Source organism: Capricornis sumatraensis, chromosome 8 (genome assembly GCF_032405125.1).
Source record: "Capricornis sumatraensis isolate serow.1 chromosome 8, serow.2, whole genome shotgun sequence".
Lineage (NCBI taxonomy): Eukaryota > Metazoa > Chordata > Mammalia > Artiodactyla > Bovidae > Capricornis > Capricornis sumatraensis.
Window position 1 is genome coordinate 40,888,778 of NC_091076.1, and position 18,996 is coordinate 40,907,773.

The 18,996-nt window shown below is 36.4% G+C and overlaps 1 protein-coding gene across 8 annotated transcripts in view; it reads right to left on the minus strand.

The window, feature by feature from the left end:
- The window catches only part of PICALM (phosphatidylinositol binding clathrin assembly protein), a 98,496-nt gene that overhangs the window by 51,501 nt on the left and 27,999 nt on the right, over window positions 1-18,996 (minus strand). For all 8 annotated transcript variants that reach the window (XM_068977147.1, XM_068977145.1, XM_068977146.1 and 5 more), the window contains exons 2-5: window positions 14,672-14,814; window positions 11,317-11,392; window positions 7,600-7,702; window positions 1,032-1,125 (exon numbers count right to left, since the gene is read on the minus strand). In XM_068977147.1, the coding sequence (XP_068833248.1) occupies window positions 1,032-1,125; window positions 7,600-7,702; window positions 11,317-11,392; window positions 14,672-14,814 (416 nt within the window). The remainder of the gene's footprint in view (window positions 1-1,031; window positions 1,126-7,599; window positions 7,703-11,316; window positions 11,393-14,671; window positions 14,815-18,996) is intronic.

Here is an 18,996-nt window from a genome sequence, read left to right on the forward strand (position 1 = left end):
GCCACGTAACCAATGAGCCTGTTCTGAAAACAGTATTGTGGACACTGAAATATAAATTTCATATACTTTTCACCTGTTAAAAAATTCTTTTATTACTAGCAACCATTCAAAAATGTAAAAATATTCCCTTTTTAAATTATTTGCAACCATTTAAAAATGTTCTCAGTTCACAAGCCACATACAAAAACAGTAGCTTCAGAATCTGCTCTAGTCTCTAAAGTACCTATGGGATGCATTTAGTCAATGTTTGTTGAACACTATGTGCCACACAGTACTGACAACAGGGACACAGCAGGGAAAAGCAAAGCTGGTCCCTGGCTTCTGGAAGTGAAAGATGACCAAGCGACAGCACAGCATTAAAGGAAAATCAATTTCAGCATAAAACTGACACAGCTTCGATCACTAACTTACATGTACAAAGTCTAAAAGAAAGTATCTTTAAGTTAGATGCACCAAAAGAGACGACTTGAAAATGCTAACACCCAACATACTACAAACAAATAACAAAGCTGGAAACTCGGTTCAAGTAGCGGTCATTAAAACAAAAATCCCAGGGAACACAGAGTCCTTGGGCAATAGATATATAGTACACTGTTACAAGTATATTTGAACTTCCCTTTATTTCTTAATAACTGTCATGCTTTGAGTTCTGCAAAGTAGACAAAAAGTGAAATCTTAAGACAGCTAGTCATAAGGAAAATTTTTGTACATTTTTAACATCTAAAAACCATTATCAAAAAAAGCAGATTTTCACATTAATCTCTTCACCTCTCCATCACTTTCTTCAGCTTGTATACCCTATAATATAGCGAGGATTCTGGAAGCACCACCAAAGAAATCAGAGTAAATCTTAAGCAATTATTCAAACAGTGAGTAATCTGATTTGGGGCCACATTTATAGAAAATCCTTAGCCAAATAGGATAATTGTGTGAAAAAATTAGTCTATGACAACTTGAGATTAAAAAATCTAATTAAAATAATGCAATTTTAAAAATATCAAATTACAAAAGCTTTTATGTAATCAACTTACATTAAAATCAAGAAGGGCATCCATTTGATTCTGAATAATTGGTACAGTTTTTAGGAGTTTTTCTGTGTTCATGGTTCTCATAACTCCATCAGCCCTGTTTAAAGAAAAGAACAATTGAGTTTGTTATTAAATCTATGTTTCAAACTCCCATCTGGTTCTCTATTTAAACAGAGAACAAGCTGTTACCAAACATCACATGTTTTTATGTCATTATTGAACCTGAAACCTCAAGTAGAAATCGTAAAGAAAAACAAAACCAGAAAATACCATATGTCCAATATCAAGGTGCTCATTTCAAACTAAAAAGATGTAAAACATGAGACATAAAAATAAAAGCTTACAATATATAACCAGGTTTATACTATACTTTTCACATGAGGAAATCATCTGATGCTCACACTGCTCATTCGTCTAAAGGGCATTTCCCTCAAATCACTAAATAGGACACGATGGAGTCTGCAGTTGAATACAAGTCTTGGTAAGTACCATTTTATTTAAAGTAGTTTATTTGTGACTCAAATCAAACTTATTTTAGGGATTCCCTGGCGGTCCAGTAGGTAAGAATCCTCCTTGTAATGCAGGGAACGCTGATTGGTACCCTGGTCTGGGAAGATCCCACATGCCACTGGGCAACTAAGCCCCTGTGCCAAAACTGCTGAGCTTGCACTCTGGAGCCTGCGCGCTGCAACTACTGAGCCCAAGTGCAACAACTGCTAAAGCCTCGGGCCCTAGCGCCAGTGCTCCTCAGCAAAAGAGATCACCGAAACGAGAAGCCCGTGCCCCACAACGCAGAGCAGCCTCTGCTCTCCACAACTAGAGAAACCTGTGCACAGCAACAAAGGCCCAGCATTGCCATAAACAAAACATGAAGCTATCTACTCAAATATACACAATTTAAAAACACTTTATTACAATATAAAGGACAGTTTTACCAAGTCATTCTAATCAGGCCATTAAAATAAGTGATGCTTAAGAGAAATTGTTTTTAATAAAATATTCTGTTAAATATTTCCAAAAAGATTTCTTTAAATATTTCTTTAGATATTTCTAAAGAAAGATAAACATCAGCAGTACCAAATAAATTAGAATTTTACAAAACTGACACCAAAAACACTAGATAAGAGGTAACAGAGTTAACACACACAACTAACACCAGTATGTTTATTATAGACCAGGCTTCTGTCTTACGGGCTTGGTGTATGTTTTTCAAATTCTCAGAAAAATCCTGCAGGTGGTCTTGTCCCATCTTATAGACAATGAAATTTTAGGTTCATTGAGGTTATGAGAGTATCTACGGTCAGAAAATGAATTGATTTTAGGGTCAGTGTGTAAACCCAAGTGTATAAGGCTCTAAAGCAAAGCTTTTCATAAACTTCTGGTAGAGGAATAAGGCCCCTTCAAAAAAAAGTATAGATATTCCCTAACTTACAAATGATCCATACTTAGAAATAGCTGTTCTACCCTAAGCTATCCCTTAAAACACAACTCCAGATACCAGAAAAACAATGAAGCTATGAAAAGCAAAAAAAGTTCTTTGCAGGACAAGAGTTTAAAGAACAAACGCTGGCCTGCCTTATGTAGGCAGCTGTTGACCAGTTTTACTCCAACAACCCTCCCAAATAAGACATGTTAACTCACACATGCCCATATCCTCACTGACTGGTACCAGCTTCAGGAGTTCAGGATGAGGACCTCACCCCCTCTTTGCAGCCCTTTCTTTATCCCCACACATATCAAACTCTTGTTTTCTCAGTCACTGCTGGTCCCTTTAGTTCTCCCTCCCTCTCCTTGCTAAGTGAATTTTTTGACCTTCTGGTCACTTCCCCTGTATCACAAAAGACTTCAACCTTGGCTCAGTTTTTCTCAGTTAATTTCAACATCTTACATGCACAATCAATCCAACATCTTGATCTCAGCCCCTTAACCACATCCCCTATTCTCACAGTCATATCTTGACCTTACTGCCTGCCAAGAAACCACATTATCCCTAGCCCCTACTACCACACCCTTACCCTCAATGTAAGAAAAAGCCAAGATTCAGACACCTCATCCTGACAATCACCTTTTAACTTTCTAGCTACCTTGGTCAAGTGTCCCATGACAAAAACTATTTGACTTCATCATGAACTTCAATGTTATCAACCTTACCACTACCCATATTGATCTCTTCTAGTTTTTCCTTCTTTCATCTAGCTCATAATTCCAAAGATAAGTATTATCTATCATGCACTTGCAAATACCCTTAACTCTCTTGCACCTATCTTTCCCTCGCAGTCAGTCACCTGGCAAATCCACAATTTTCATTCATTATTCAACTTACTCCGTTTTTACCTCTATGTTGCCTCTCCAGTGGATACTAGTCCAACATTACTTGACTAGACTTTTCAGCAGCATTCAAACTTTTTCCTCCTTCTTGTAACTACTCTCTTAGCATTCCTGATACCGTCACTCCTCGTTTTCTTTCTACCGCATCACTACTTTTTCAGTCTCTTTCCTTGTCTCCTCATCCTCTACTCATTCTCTAACATAAATGCTGTGTATCTCAAGATGTTTCTGGGCCCTCCCCTCTCACTCTACACTTATTCCCTAGGATACTGTCATTCCCCAGGCAGAAATTACCAAACTGCCACTTATACAGCCAGACCAGAACTCTCAAAGGTCCTAGTTAGTACTGTCAAATTGCCTACTTGATATCTCAACTTATAAAAATCAAAGACATCTAAACACTAGTTATTTCCAAAATTAATTTCTTAATTTTTAACCACTACCCTATGTTGCTTCCAAAAACCTTCCCAGGAAAAGGTGCCATCTCCCCAATGGTTTAGGCTAGAAACAATGGGAACATTTTTTATTCTTCTCTCTCGCACTAGCCTCCACATCATTTCTTCCCACAGAACTTTAAATTTCTCAATTAAGAAAAATCCAAACAGTTATCACATGCTACATCAGCAATTGACTTCAAAAAACTCAATTCACAAACCCAAATGCTAAAATATGATTCAAACCAAATGCATGACAATTCATAGTCCATGCAGAACACAAGTATTTATTACTTCTGTAATCAAGTGTAATTAAATTCAGATACCTGCTTCCCAAATAAAAGAGCAATGAATTAAAGGCTGATCATCCATACTCTTACTCACAGACAATACCTGGATTATTCTTTATTTTGCTAGTTACTAACAATGTCTTACCACTTCAAATTGTACCAATTTAGAATTCAAGATAATTCTACACGGCAAGTTAACACTATCAAAAAATGGAATGCTAAACAAAAAGAAAATGAAGGGACCAATGTTTAACACAACTAAAAAAGATGTATCACAGGCAATTTACTGGATCCATTTTTCATACAACTATTTAATATACTATTTAGAAACATCTAATCATCTTTTCAAAAACTATTAAGCATCTACTATGTTTAGACACTGTAGAAAGTCCTGAAAATAAGAATATGAGACTGTACTATCTTCATGGATGAGACAGTGTCATAAAAAATCTAACAGAAAAAAAGGCTTCCTCAAAAAAATATTTGAGTGAAATCTTGAAGAATGACCAAGAATTTGCCAGAATAACAAAAAAGGGGCTAAAGTGTATTTAAGTGAAGAGTCATTTAACCAAGTGCATGCATGCTAAGTCGCTTCAGGAGTGTCCAACTCTGGGAACCCTATGGGTTATGGCACACCAGGCTCCTCTGTTCATGGGGTACCCCAGTCAAGAATACTGGAGTGGACTGCCATGTCCTTCTCCAGGGGATCTTCCTGAGCCAGGGACTGAACCCACATCTCTCATGTCTCTTACACTGGCAGGTGGGTTCTTTATCACTAGTGCCACTTGGGAAGCCCATTTAACCAGACAGGGTAATGATTCATTTTGATTTTTGAATATCCCATATTTCTATTAAAGATTGTAGTTAATCTCCATCTCACTTTTTTCATATCAAGATATAGTCTAAATGAATTTAAGATTTAAATAAAAATACTGAATCCATAAAAATATCCAGTGAAAACAGTTAATTGATCACTTTGGGGTAGAAAACCCCACTCGAGTTTGCTTAAAAGACAGTAGCCATAAAAATAAAGATAATAATTTTTATCACATAGATTTTTTAAAAAGTTTTAATAAATGCTAAAAAGGGGGGGGGCAGTATTTATAACCTGTGACAATTTATTTTCCCAATAAATCCAAACGCTTGTCAGTTTGTCATGTGCTAATAAGCATTATATACAATAACTCATTTAATTCTCACAAAAATCCTAATAGATAAATGCTATTAACATCACCATTCTACAGATGAAACAATATTTACAGAACTTCGCAGTGGCACAGGGGACATGGGTTCAATCCCTGGTCCTGGAAGACCCCACATGCTATGGAGCAACGATGCCTGTGCGCCACAACTACCGAGCCCACATGCTGAACTAATGCAGCCCATGCACCCCAGGGCTTGAGAGCCACAACCACTGAGTACACGCGCTCAGCCACCGAAGCCCGCACTCCTAGAGCTGTGCTCCACAACAAGAGACGCCCCTGCAACGAGAGGCTGCGCACTGCAACAAAGGGTAGCCCCACTCACTGCAAGGAGAGAATGCCACGCACAGCAACGAAGACCCAGTGCAACCAAAAATAAAAATAAATAAATGTTTTAAAAATTCACAGATGAAATAACTTGAAGCTTAAGTCAGTGCTCTCCAACTGTGCCACACCATACTGCTATGGTACAAATGGGCTATACGTATGCTGACCCATTAATCCCAAACCCTTCAGTCTCATGTAGTCCTTTCCATGTAACACACTGTCCTGTAAAAATAGCATTAGTTTGTGTGGCATGATGTGGAAAAAGTTGGCCAATTGATGGATATGTAATAAAAGATATTTTTTCTTAGGAAATAGGCACTGAAATGTTAAGAGCTATGAACTATAAAAAGGTATGAGGTATATATAATCCATTCTCAAATGGATCAAACAAAAAAGTAAAAAACACACAGACACAAAGAATAATTAAATGTTAAAAACTGATGAATCTGAGTGAAGTGACTAGGAGTTATCTGTACTGTTCCTGCAGCATTTCAGAAAGTGAATTATTTCAAATAAAATTATTTTTTAAAAGTTAGCAAGCTAGCTGAAGTATCTTACTAAAATCCCTCATCTAACTGGAGTGAAGCTAGAAATCCAACCTAAATTTATCTGACTAAACTGCCAGTAAGCTTTTAAGACAGAATTTTTAAAGTCCAATGGAGAAATGGGCAAAAGATACTAAAAAGCAATTAACAAAGCAAAAGTGGTATTTTCACAGAGAGAAAGAGGCTTAATATCACCATTTAAAAGTTAGTCAATCAACTAACAAAATAAATATCTAATGAGATACATTTTCATTATGATGGAAGAATACAGCAAAAGAGGTATTTATAACTGTATTTAACTCAATAATTTGGTACCACTTTTATACAGGGTAATTTGGTGTTTTCTATTAAAATGGTACATGTATATATATATTATGGTACATGTATATATATATTATTTGACTTGTCAATTCTAAGAATTCATTCTACAGGAAACTTCACTTGCAAATGTAACCATAGGGACCTCCACGATGATTCAGTGGTTAAGACCCCGTGCTTCAACTGTAGGGTGCACGGGTTCAACCCTGGTTGGGGAACTAAGATCCCACATGTCAAGTAGTGTGATCAAAAATAAATTAAAAAAAAAAAGAAAAAAGAATGCAAGTATATGTAAAAGAATATTCAATGCATTTCTTTTATAAGATTAAAAAAAAACAAACCAAAGGTACATCTAGAACATAATTCTAAAGCCATTCAAAAGAACGAGTTGGTTCTATGTGCACAGATATTGAGAATATCTAAAATACCTATTAGGGGAGGGAAGCAGTCTTCAAACAGTGTGATCCAAATATGGGATTTTCTGTGTGTCTTCATATACCTACTTTTATTTATATTTTCACACAGAAAACACATTAGATACACCAAAATATTAACAGTTTAAGTCAGATTTCTATGTTGCCTGAATTTTAAAAAAATAGTTTATTACTTTTATAAACCTAAAAACATTCAGAACAGACAAATCCATAGAGATATAAAGTAGATTTGTGACTGTCAAGGTCCAGAGGAAAAGGAAACACATGTTTTGGAATTAGACAGCAGTGATGTTGCACAACTTTGTAAATATACTAAAAACCACTTATTGTACACTTTAAAAGGGTGAATTTTATGTTGTATGAATTGTCTCAATAAAGCTGCTGGAAAATTTAATAAGAACTTCAAAAATCCTAGTGCAAAAGTATCTGATATACGTCTTAAAAAAACATGAAGTTCATCTTTTAAGACTGGCTTGAAATTCTGTAATTCATAATAAATAATGCCTATTGTTGTTTAGTCGCTCAGCCGTGTCTGACTCTTTGCGACCCCATGGACTATGGCACACCAGGCTTCCCTGTCCTTCACCATCTCCTGGAGTTTGCTCAAATAATGCCTGCAGTTAACATTTTAAAATATTCAAATTCATTAGATGTCGAAAAGAAAAAGAATGAAAGAAAGAAAGCTCAACTCACCCTCGTTTCACTTTTGTGAAATCAAATGCAACTTGTCTGTATGAAACTGCTTTTTCATTTAGATACCTACTATACCTCCTAATAAATGTAGACATGTCATATCCTGTAAGGAAAAAACACAAAAGGATTTCATAAAATATTAAAAACCCAATTAGCTTAGAAAACCAACTCATTTTATCCATTGGCCACAATGTCTTGATATTACACCTTTAATTTAGGGATATGAATTAAGTGACATTAACATCTATAATAGTTTACATTTTTAAAGTTAGGTATGTCATATGTGGCTTAGAAAAATCTTCCCCCTTAGAATTTCACTAAAATAATAATTCTGCTTTATTCTGACCAACATTCCTTTTATTTACTGGGAATTGAAAAACTTGCTTTCTTAAACTACTTGATAACCCCATGATTCAAATTTAACATCCTGCAGAACCAAAATCCCTCTCCTCAAAATCATTAATCAATTTAATATTTTTCATACTTTTCCATTTTTAGTTGCATATGATTTAGAACAACTTATGGGTGCCAACCTTATAAGTAGCAGAGAAAATTACTGCATTGTACAATGAAATAAGTGGCAATACGCAAATTTAAGGCCTAAAAAAAATAATTCTATGACAGTTTTCAATGAAACTTTCTAAGTGAATAGCTAAATCATTCTAAGTTTTTGCTTCAACACAATCATGAGATTTGAAGACTTCAGCACCATAAAATCTAATCAATATTATTAAAAACAAACAAACTAACAAACTTGTATTTTAGCTATTGCCTGGCTCAAAGAAGTCTACAAATTTTTGTTCTTTCCCTTGTGGCTCAGTTGGTAAAGAACCTGCCTGCAATGCCAGAGACCTGGATTCGATCCCTGGGTTGGGAAGGTCTCCTGCAGAAGGGAAAGGCTACTCACTCCAGTATTCTGGCCTGGAGAATCCCATGGACTGTATAGTTCATGGGGTCGCAAAGAGTTGGACACAACTGAGCGACTTTCATTTTCACTGTAAAAGCAGATCCATTCTACTTTAGTTCATCTTCATCTAACAAATTTAATTTTGGTTGATGGTCTCTGCTACTTTAAAAAAATATAACACCAAAACAAGTGCACACACACAAACAAAGTACAGTGACTGGATTCAACATAATCACCAATTCATTTATTCAGCAAATATTTCTTAGTAGCTACTACCTTGCTACTGGAGAAAAACCAGTGAACAGAAAGAAATCACTGCCCTCAGATATTCTCATAGCTATTAGTGTACTGTATAAGATGTTACATACTCACATTTTTCAGCTCTTCAGTTAATACTGTTCCTCTAATACACTCTATTAGATCCTCACTAAGGGGAGAAACATCTCTCATCCTTCAAGGCTCGGTCTCTAAAACTTTCCCTGAACTCTTTGTGTTCCCATATTCTTACTTCAAGTACAGCTATTAGAAGTACACAGTTATCTCATGCACTATAAGTTTAATTATAATATATACAACTAGTATAACAGCCAGTATATACTGAATAAAATATACCAGACTCCACCCAATAAAATACATCAGCAATCAAAATTACAAAAACATCACTGAAATATAACTTTTATCATTTCAGTCTAACCTTTATAATATCTTTGAATATAAGCTTTAAATAAAAGGCCTAAAAACTGTTCTCTACATGAAAGGAATGAAAGCCTTAAACCCTTGTCACCAGAAGTACTTAATTTCCATCTCAAGAAAGTAGAAAATCAGTAGTTAATGAGACACAAAAAACCCACTTGGAACATATGAATATATTCTGCTCTAGAGTAGTGATTTGCATATTGTTTTCCAGACTCTTACAGTTCAAATGAACTAAATAAGGCTGAAAGCAGAAATAAAATGATGAGGTAGTTTTATCCATGTTCCAGAAAACAAAACAGCTCCAGTTTCACCTGTTATATATACAGATAGCTTCTATTAAAGATTTTACTTGAAAAAGGGATTCCATGGCTTCATTTTTTTCCCTCTTCACTATTTAAGGCATGATATCTCTCATTAAAGTAAAATCAACCTTGTAACAGCTGGTTCTACGTACAGATTATTGATCTTCCAGAATCTCTGAAAGATTGAGTATTCAATTCTAATTAGTACTTTCAACTGCCAAAAGTAAAGAAGTATTGAACAGTTCATAAACATACACATAGCTAATCACTAAATTCTACTGATTTTCATCTCCACAGAAGCCACAATTCAGGTCCTCATTAACTCTCTACTAGATGATGAAAACAATAACCAGAGCAATCTCAAGGTCCTCAAGATGTTACTCACTCAGATACAACAAGCTAGAGTGGTTTTTTTTTTTTTAATAATACACATTCCTTCTCTCCTCCTCCCTCAACTCAAAAAACTTCGATGGTTTCTCGCTGCATCATAAAATCCCAAACATTATCAAAATCCTTTGTGCATGATTTTGGCCCCAAACAGCTTCCCAAGAGTCATCTGCCATTACATATTCTCCAACATCTCATCTTACATTCTATTCATATTAATTTGCCCTATAAAGAAACACCCATGCTCTTTACCAACCACATACATCTGTCTACCTTTGCTTAAGTCAACTCACGTCCTCATCCATCTTTCAAAGCACAGCACAAATATTACCTTTTCTAAAGATATTTCCCAGCTGAAACTTACTGCTGAGTACTCCTTTAGTATGGTCTCAGTATGTCCTTTATGAGGCTCTTCCTAGAGTTATTCGATAATGCTAACAGTCTAGCTCTAGCTAAGTGTAAGAGATCCCGTTAAGACTTTACGTACATGGAGGGCTACAGTACTAGATTACAGCAATTTCAAGTTACTGAATTAAAGTAAAATAAATAAAATATCTGTAAGTATTAATAAGTAATTCATCTGAGAAACATATTATACTTACCTTTGCTACTAAAATGTATGATATTCTCAACATTTCTTAGAATAAAGTATAAAATAATAACAACAATGAAAGCAGATACAGTAAGAGTTACATTCTACATTTACAGATACGTAAAGTTACATTCTATCTTTACATTTTTAAAGCTAGGTATGTCATATGTGGCTTAGAAAAATTTTCCCCTTAGAAGTTCACTAAATAATTCTGTTTTATTCGACCAACATTCCTTTTATTTACTGGGAATTTAAAAACTTGTCTTCTTATACTACTTGATAACCCCAAACTCAAATGTAACATCCTATGGAACCAAAATGCCACTCCTCAAATCATTAATCAATTTAATATTTTTCATACTTATCAATCTTCAGTTGTGTATGATTTAGAACAACTAGAACAGAATATACGTAGAGTTTCCTATGTGCCAGGCATCATTCTAGACACCTTACACGCATAACTAGGTTACACCTCATGATAATCCTACAAGTGGGTGCTTATCATTACTCCTCATTTTACAGACGCAGAGAGGTAAAGCAACTTGCTCAAGTTTATGCAGTTGGTGTTAGAGATGGGATTCGATCCAGGCAGTCCACTTTCAGAACCCATGCTCTTAAACTGCTACTTTATACTGCTTCTCAAAGAGCTCTGGGTGGCAAGAAGTGAAGTCAATCCATCTTCTTATGAAAAGATAACTTTTTTCTTCTCTACAACCTTCACTAAAACATGAGGCTCCTCCACAGCATATGTTCAAAAGAACAGAGTTCAACTTTACAGTAATCCTCAAATGGGGTCACTCTTGATTTTTCTGTAATGAATAAGGTGTCTTTACCTTGCAATCCACTTTTATCCAAAAAATTGCTTAAGTTAAACAACGTGTTTCTTGAAGCCAAATACTGAATGAAACGCTGGGGGGAAGAAAGACAACAAATAATTATGTCAAACAGTACTGCCATCTAAGAAACTTTAACTTGAGAATTAGGGCGAAAGTGGTGGTTAACACATTAATCTTATCTAGTTTAAATTTATCATCTTCAGTCCTCCCAAAAACATAAAACATATTTTTCACTAGCATGCAGGAATTGATTAAAGTCTAATGCCACAGCTATGGTATTAAAGTTAAAAGGAAACAGGCAATTTTAACTAGAAGCGCTTTACGATAGCATATTATGGCAAAAGCTAATCATACTCAGATGGTGCCTTTATTTTAAAACAGGTATCTAGTGATCCAAATTTTTATTATTTCTTTTTCAAAACAGAATATTAGTAATCATATTGGAGTATAACAGAACAGACATCCTCTTACCCACAGTGCAGATTAACAATCATCACTTTAGATCCCCTTACAGAATCCAATTACACACTACTAAAGACACACGCCTTCAATACCATTCCCTTCTCTTCCTCCCTCTGCAAAGGCAATCACTTTTCTGAAGTAGGTTTTTACCATGAATGTTTTTTAAACTTTTACTACATATATAAGGATCTAAAAACAGTACATAATTTTGGTTTCTATTTTAAATTTACAGAAATTCTATACTGTACTCATTCTTTTCCAATGTGTTTTTCAATAACTTCTTCCCAAGAATTATCCATTTACTATATGTACATCTAGTTCACTCATTTTCAACAATGTCTGAGTATTTCAGCAAACTACCGCACCCATTATATATCCCTTTCTACACGAATATTTAAGTTCTCTCCAGTTTTACGATTATTAACGATGTTTCACTGACGTCTTTGTACTGGTCTCCACCTGCAGGCATGCAAAAGGTTTCTCATGATATATACTTAGGGTTGAACTATTGGCTCAGCAGGTGTATAAAAATTCATCTTCTCAAAATACTGTCAAGCCCCTCTCCAAAATGCTTACCAGAGAACACTACCTTAATTTCCTTTCACACACAACCTCTAAAACAGCTCAAGAAACTCTTTTCAACTTTGTAGGACAAATTTTAAAAGGATTACTTTTGTAAATGTATACAGAGGATTACTATCAATTTTATGTACACGATCACTTCTCTGACTCAACAGTGTTCATCAGAGATCACCACAAACTAACAAACCACGATTTTGAAAAACAATTTGAAAATCAAAGACTCCTGTTTCATCACTTATCCTAAAACAACTTGTTTCAAAATGCATTCGAATATCCTAAGACAACAACAACAAAAAAATCCTAAGACAATGTAACACTCTATGATTTTCATAAGTTTTGATGATTCTGTTTTGTGAGGGGCTGTCTTGTGCACTTGTAAGATGTTCAGCATGCCAGCAGCCTCTACCTACTACATGCCAGGAGCATCCCCTCCAGTTATGCCAATGTGCCTTGAGGGTGAAAATCACTTGCCTGCCTTGCCCTGTTTGAGAACAACTGTTCTAGAGAATCTCCATCCCCACAGCATAGTGAAACTTGATGCATACTCTCACAGACCAGTAACGCCTGCCAATGCAAAACCTTGAGGATTGTACAGAGTAGCACATGAAAAAGCGCAGAGGGCCATAATTTCTCTCAGCTACTGAAGGGGAACAGTTTATCTGAAAACCACTACTGAAATGCTACCTTTCTCAGTCAGTCAGTTGTAAGGAATGACAGTCAACTTTCTATTTCTTTGCCTTCTAAAAAGGTTTTGCTTCTGGTATTATCACCGTTGGGGTTTCCCAGGTGGCTCAGTGATAAAGAACTCACCTGCCAATGCAGGAGACCCAAGAGATGTGGGTTCAATCCCTGGGTCAGAAAGATCTTTGGAGCAGGAAATGGCAACCTACTCTAGTATTCTTTCCTGGAAAATTCCATGGATAGAGGAGACTGGCAAGGCTACAAGTCCATGGGGTCACAAAAGTTGCACAAGACTGAGCACTGGGCAAATTATTACCTTATTCACCTCTGAAGGTCACCACTGAATGTGTCTCTTTAACTAGCATTGCAGTTGGTTGTATTTGTGGCTTTTTCTTCCTAAAGAAGTAACCCTAACCCTAACCCTAACCCTAACCCTACATAGTTTATTCTTTAAGGTAAAAAATATATACAAGCCTGAAATTCTTCTGAATAGATGATCATGATCTTGGGTAAACACATTCCTAATAAAAATAGAAACTATTATTCTAGTTAAGATGAAAATGTTTTAGGTTACACTGAAGCTAGCATATTCCAATTTTTCTACTGACTCTGTATACTGCCCAATGATTAGAAAGCAACTGAGTAACATGTCCTAAAAATGGGTCACATGTGTTACCGAAGTAATCATACTTCAGGTAGCACTCCTGGAAATAATTTTTAAAACTTAAAAACTACAAATATAATCAAAAAAGTCCCTCCTCATCTCAGTGGGAACTATCTCCTAGCAATCAGTGATCTGCATTTTTCTAAGGCACATACCAAGGCCCTAGATTTATCTAATTCCATTCAAACTTTCTTTAAACACAGTTTTAAATACTCCTTTTGACACAATTTTACAAGTAAGCACACTAGGCTGAGAAAATCAAGAACTCAAAAATTAGCTACTGGGCTATCATGCAAAACAAGAAGATTCTCTCCAGAAATTAAATTGCAAAGGTTTACCCACTCCAGTGTTCTTGCCTGGAGAATCCCAGGGACGGCGGAGCCTGGTGGGCTGCCGTCTATGGGGTCGCAGAGTCGGACACGACTGAAGCGACTTAGCAGCAGCAGCATGCATCTTATTCATTACCTTTCCGGGTAACAAAGACTTTAGACACAACTCTGCTGAAGAAGGTATTCTTCTATCAGTCCCTCTCAGCAAAATGCCATCTTAGTCCTTAATATCACAGCCTTGAACTAGGCAAAGGGCTTCTACAGACAACTATATGAAATCAGACAGAAATCTGACTGGGCTGTAATGAAAAACTAATTGAATAGAGACAAACATATAACCTATACACAAAGGCCTGCAAAAACCAGAGCTGCTTATAGAACCCATCTCCGGGCATTAATCTTTGCTTCTCGATCCCATTACTGAAAGTCCCCTGTGCTCTGACCCACTTTCTGCTTTCTGACTTAAAAGGCAGAAAAAAAAGTGTAGGGGCTACAATTCTATTTCTGCATAAGCACCTTGCCCTTTTGACCTATATTATTCAGTTGCTATAGGCATTTCTGAGGTGTCAGTGGGAGAAGCAACCTGAACCAGTCAACACCCCCAGGACACTTGTTAACCAAAAATACTGCTTACCTCATTTCCATACACCATCAAATGATGAGTTGTAATGAGAGATTTGAAGACCACCACCCAACTACTGTTAGTAGTTCTTTCAAATAAACTGTCTGCTAACTGCGGGATGTTCACATTCATCTCATTCGTGCACTGAATTAAGTCTGCAATTAAAAAAAAAAAGATTAATTTACTCTGCTTTACTTTTAGTGGTAGGTCTGCATACTAATAGAGTACAGGTTTAACAAGAGTGGAACAAAAATGGATAGTTTGGAAAAGTTGTTAAAAAATCCTCTCGAGAACAACTGAGACAGAACTTCTACCTGAGAAGTAAACAGGGCATTGATTAACATCACATAATTAATCAATAATACCAGAAAGTAAATCAAACTTCCTTCACCCTGAAGTACATTTTATTTATCTCAAAAGGAACTGTTTCAAGGCCTTGAGTAACTCTCAGTTCTCTTACTTCTCATAAAAATTTAGAATTACAATACTAATAATATTCATCCCTACACTTAAGTCATACATATAGAAACAGATGCAAGCTGAAGGTCGAACACCTTTATTAAAATCCTCCCTAGAATGCTGTGCTTGTACTAATAGAGCAGATATGTGGTCTGTGAGTGGACAGGACTCTCAGTTTGTTTATATAAAACAATTCTAATTCTTTTCTCCCTTCAGTTCTGAGTTAGCTCAGTTTTCACTTGATAGCAACTAGCTAATATTGACAAAACTGAAAATGGGCTAATAGTTTCTCAGTGCAATGAATTTCCAAAGAACTGATTCAGGAACTCTACTCAATTATTACTCTGAAAACAAGTAAAACAATGTAAGTTCTAATTTTATATTTTAAAATATAAATAACTGGAAACCATTACCATAAAATAGTCTAATCTTAATTAGTCTAAAGTTAATATACCTCTCAGAATTTCACCTCATATCTGCTTCACAGATATTACTGGCAAATTCAATGAAGAAAATACAAAATATGATCCAATTTAGACATGTAATGAAGATGATCAAGAAATGAGTTGTTTTAAAAGTATCCATAAAACAGAATGTATAACTACCTCAGTTGTAAGTACCATTAAAGGGGAAATAGGAAAATAGTGACTCATTAAAAGTTTGTCCACTTTTCACCTTTAGTACTTAATGATTCAATATGAACTCAAGTGATCTAACTTGGCTGTGATTGCTAAAAAGAACCAATGCAACTATGACCATTTATCTGCTTATAATCTTTCAAAAATGTTTGTTTAATAGGGCCAATTTCTGTACAAAGTAACATTTGATAAGCAAATGCATTTTAGATAAGCAGTTACCCTGGCCAACAATGCCTGAAGAACAAAGCACAAAACAGTCAAAGAGAATGCCCATGGAACACAAGGCTTTCACAATTGAGACTACTTGCAACAAAAATTAAATAGTTCATTTACTTGGCTCAGCTTCTGATATTTTACTTCTGCTATTTTAAATCTGGTCTCTGCCTTTCTGAATAGTACTTTATATCTGCCCTAAGGCACTGAATATATTGTACTTGCCTTATTCCAAAGATAATCTTTCTCTCTCAAAATATAATTTACTGGGAGCAAGGCCTATCTATGTTCTGCTCATTTTGAACCCTTTAAAACGTCAAGCACAGTGATCAAGTTTTGATTTTAATTATATGAAGTTATATTCCTAACTTCCTGTTTTCCCATGTTTACATATCTGTATTTTTCTTTATCCTTCCAGAAACTATCTTTGTAAGTTATTCATTTCTTTTAACAGTTATTTCTCACAATGATGTCAATAATCATTTTACTCCTCAGAATCTTACTTTCCAAAACTGAACCTGTCACAAAATTTGTTGTCACAATACTTGCCCAAGGGCACTTCTACATGTGTGTACGTGTTTGCACACCCACGTGTTTGTGAACACTCCCTAGAGCCCATCAAGAACCAAGTCTCTTAAATGTCTAGATATCCCACCTTCTCCTCTCCACCCCACTATGACTGACAAAGCCAGAGTGAAGATCCTGTTTCCCTAACTAGAAATCAACCAGTCCTGGGAGTATTTAGAACCAAGTTAGGGGGAGGAATTATCATGCCCTCTGAAGGGCTTTACTGGCATATGAGGACAAAGATGAGGGAGACTGTCAGGCAATGCACAACGGACACTCCGCAATTAAAGGCTGCCCCGCCCTGCTCAGTGGGAAAGACTCCGCCTGCAGGAGACAAGGGTTCAACCCCTATCAGGAAAACCCCCCACACAGGGCCACAAGGCTCTGTGCGCCACACCTACTGGGCCTGTGCTCTAGAGCCCAGAGCGCAACCACCACGCCTAGAGCCCGCGCTCCACACCAAGAGAAGCCGCCGCGGTGAGAAGCTCATGCGCCTCAACCAGAGAGCAGCCCCCACATCAACAAAGACCTAGCACCGCCAAAAATAAACAAACATTAAAAAAAGAAAAAAAGCCGCTCCACCCAAAACTGTCTCCCTTAAGGAAATGCTGGACTAACTGGCCTCTTCACTTCTAATGAGATCTCATTTGAGGTCTCACCCACCCCACATGCCCAAATAAAAACTGGCCACGACAATGACTAACCTCAATGATCTCCCAACTACACACAGGATTAGCATACATTCCATCTTTGTCAATATCCTCCTTGTTGAACCTTAACTTCCAAGACGGGCTTCCCTGGTGGCTCAGATGGTAAAGAATCTGCCTGCAATGTAGGTGGCCTGGGTTTAATCCTTGGGTCCTGCAGAACCCCTGGAGAGGGAACGGCTACCCACTCCATTATTCTTGCCTGGAGAATCCAATGGACAGAGGAGTCTGGAGGGCTATAGTCCATAGGGTCACAAAGAGTCGGACACAATTGACTCTCTCTCTCACACACACACATACACACACTGCTGCTTCACACCCAAATTCTCCCATTCTTGCTCATCCCTCAAAACGAATAATGTATTTTCCTTTGTGAAATTCTCCTCTCCACAGACTAAGGTACCCACTACACAGACACTAAAGTTGGTACACAATTCTACACTTTTATTATTTACTTCCCCATCACTCTCATCTAGAATCAGAGATTTTAAAAGGAATCTGCAAATACTTCTGTTGGTAATTTTCCATATTTTTAATCAGGGAGATAAGTAAATCACTAGATTAGTCAGAGACAGCCTGATTCTAAATGAAGCCAGAAGTGTAGGTTTCAGCTTCAACGAGCATGTTACACATTAGACTATGCATACTGTATCTACGGTATACTCCCTTTGTGATCGCTCTCCTCATCACTTTGCTTCAGTTACACTAAGGCCTCCTTTGCAATGCCTCCCACGAGCCAAGCACTCTTAACCTCAGGTGTTCAGTATTTTATTCCTTCTGCCTAGAATATTCTTCTCCCAGATATCCACACTTCTCTTACTCTCTAAGTTTATTCCTATAGATCTTTGCTCAAATGTCACCTATTAGATGAATATCTCTAAATGTTTATAAAAAGTAACAAAGCCTTAAGGCAATCCTCTACTTCCAAACCCTCACTACACCCTCTTATTCTGCTTTATTTCTCTCCAAAGCACTTATCACCTAATTCATTTTAACTTGTTTAACGTCTTTCTCTCCCAATTAAAGTATAAGTTCCATGTAGGGAGGGCTCTATTATGTTCTCTGCTGGATTTCCTAAGAATAGTGCAACGCATACAATGGTCACTCACACTTTTTGAATAAATAACATTTACTTGAGTATGCACTTGAGTAGCCCTAAAAGACCATTCAAAATGTATTTTTACATAAATTACACCAACGATCTACAACTCTTTGCACAACCTGCAATCCTCAAAGGTTAAAAGGTCTGTACCTGAGCCCATCACATGTGAAAATTCTCAACTTCAAAGTTAAAGGAGATCCAACAAGTGACGGTTTATTGTAATGTTATGAAAACTATATTTCATAGCATTTAGAAATGACCACATAAAAATGGAAGGAAAATTCCAGAAGCTAACATGTAACACTTCATATATAACAAGAAAAATGGGGTAAGAATTCATGCATAAATTCAGAGTAGACCAAATGCAAAAACCAAAGATATACAAACGCTTCTGGGAGAAAATATACTGCACGGTTACACAAACTCTGCAGAACACACTTGCCCATAGTACTTTAACTCAACCAGTCATTTTCTCCAGGGGTAATTTTTCCTCTGAACAATGTTTCTACTATAGTAGTAACTTGAAAATGCTTCTAAGCTTAAGCCCCAACAACTCAGGAAGGAAAATGTTTTCCACACCTCTAATCAACCAAAAGCCAATTGTTTCAAACAAATATCAAGCATATCATGGAAATCTTGATAGCTACTGCT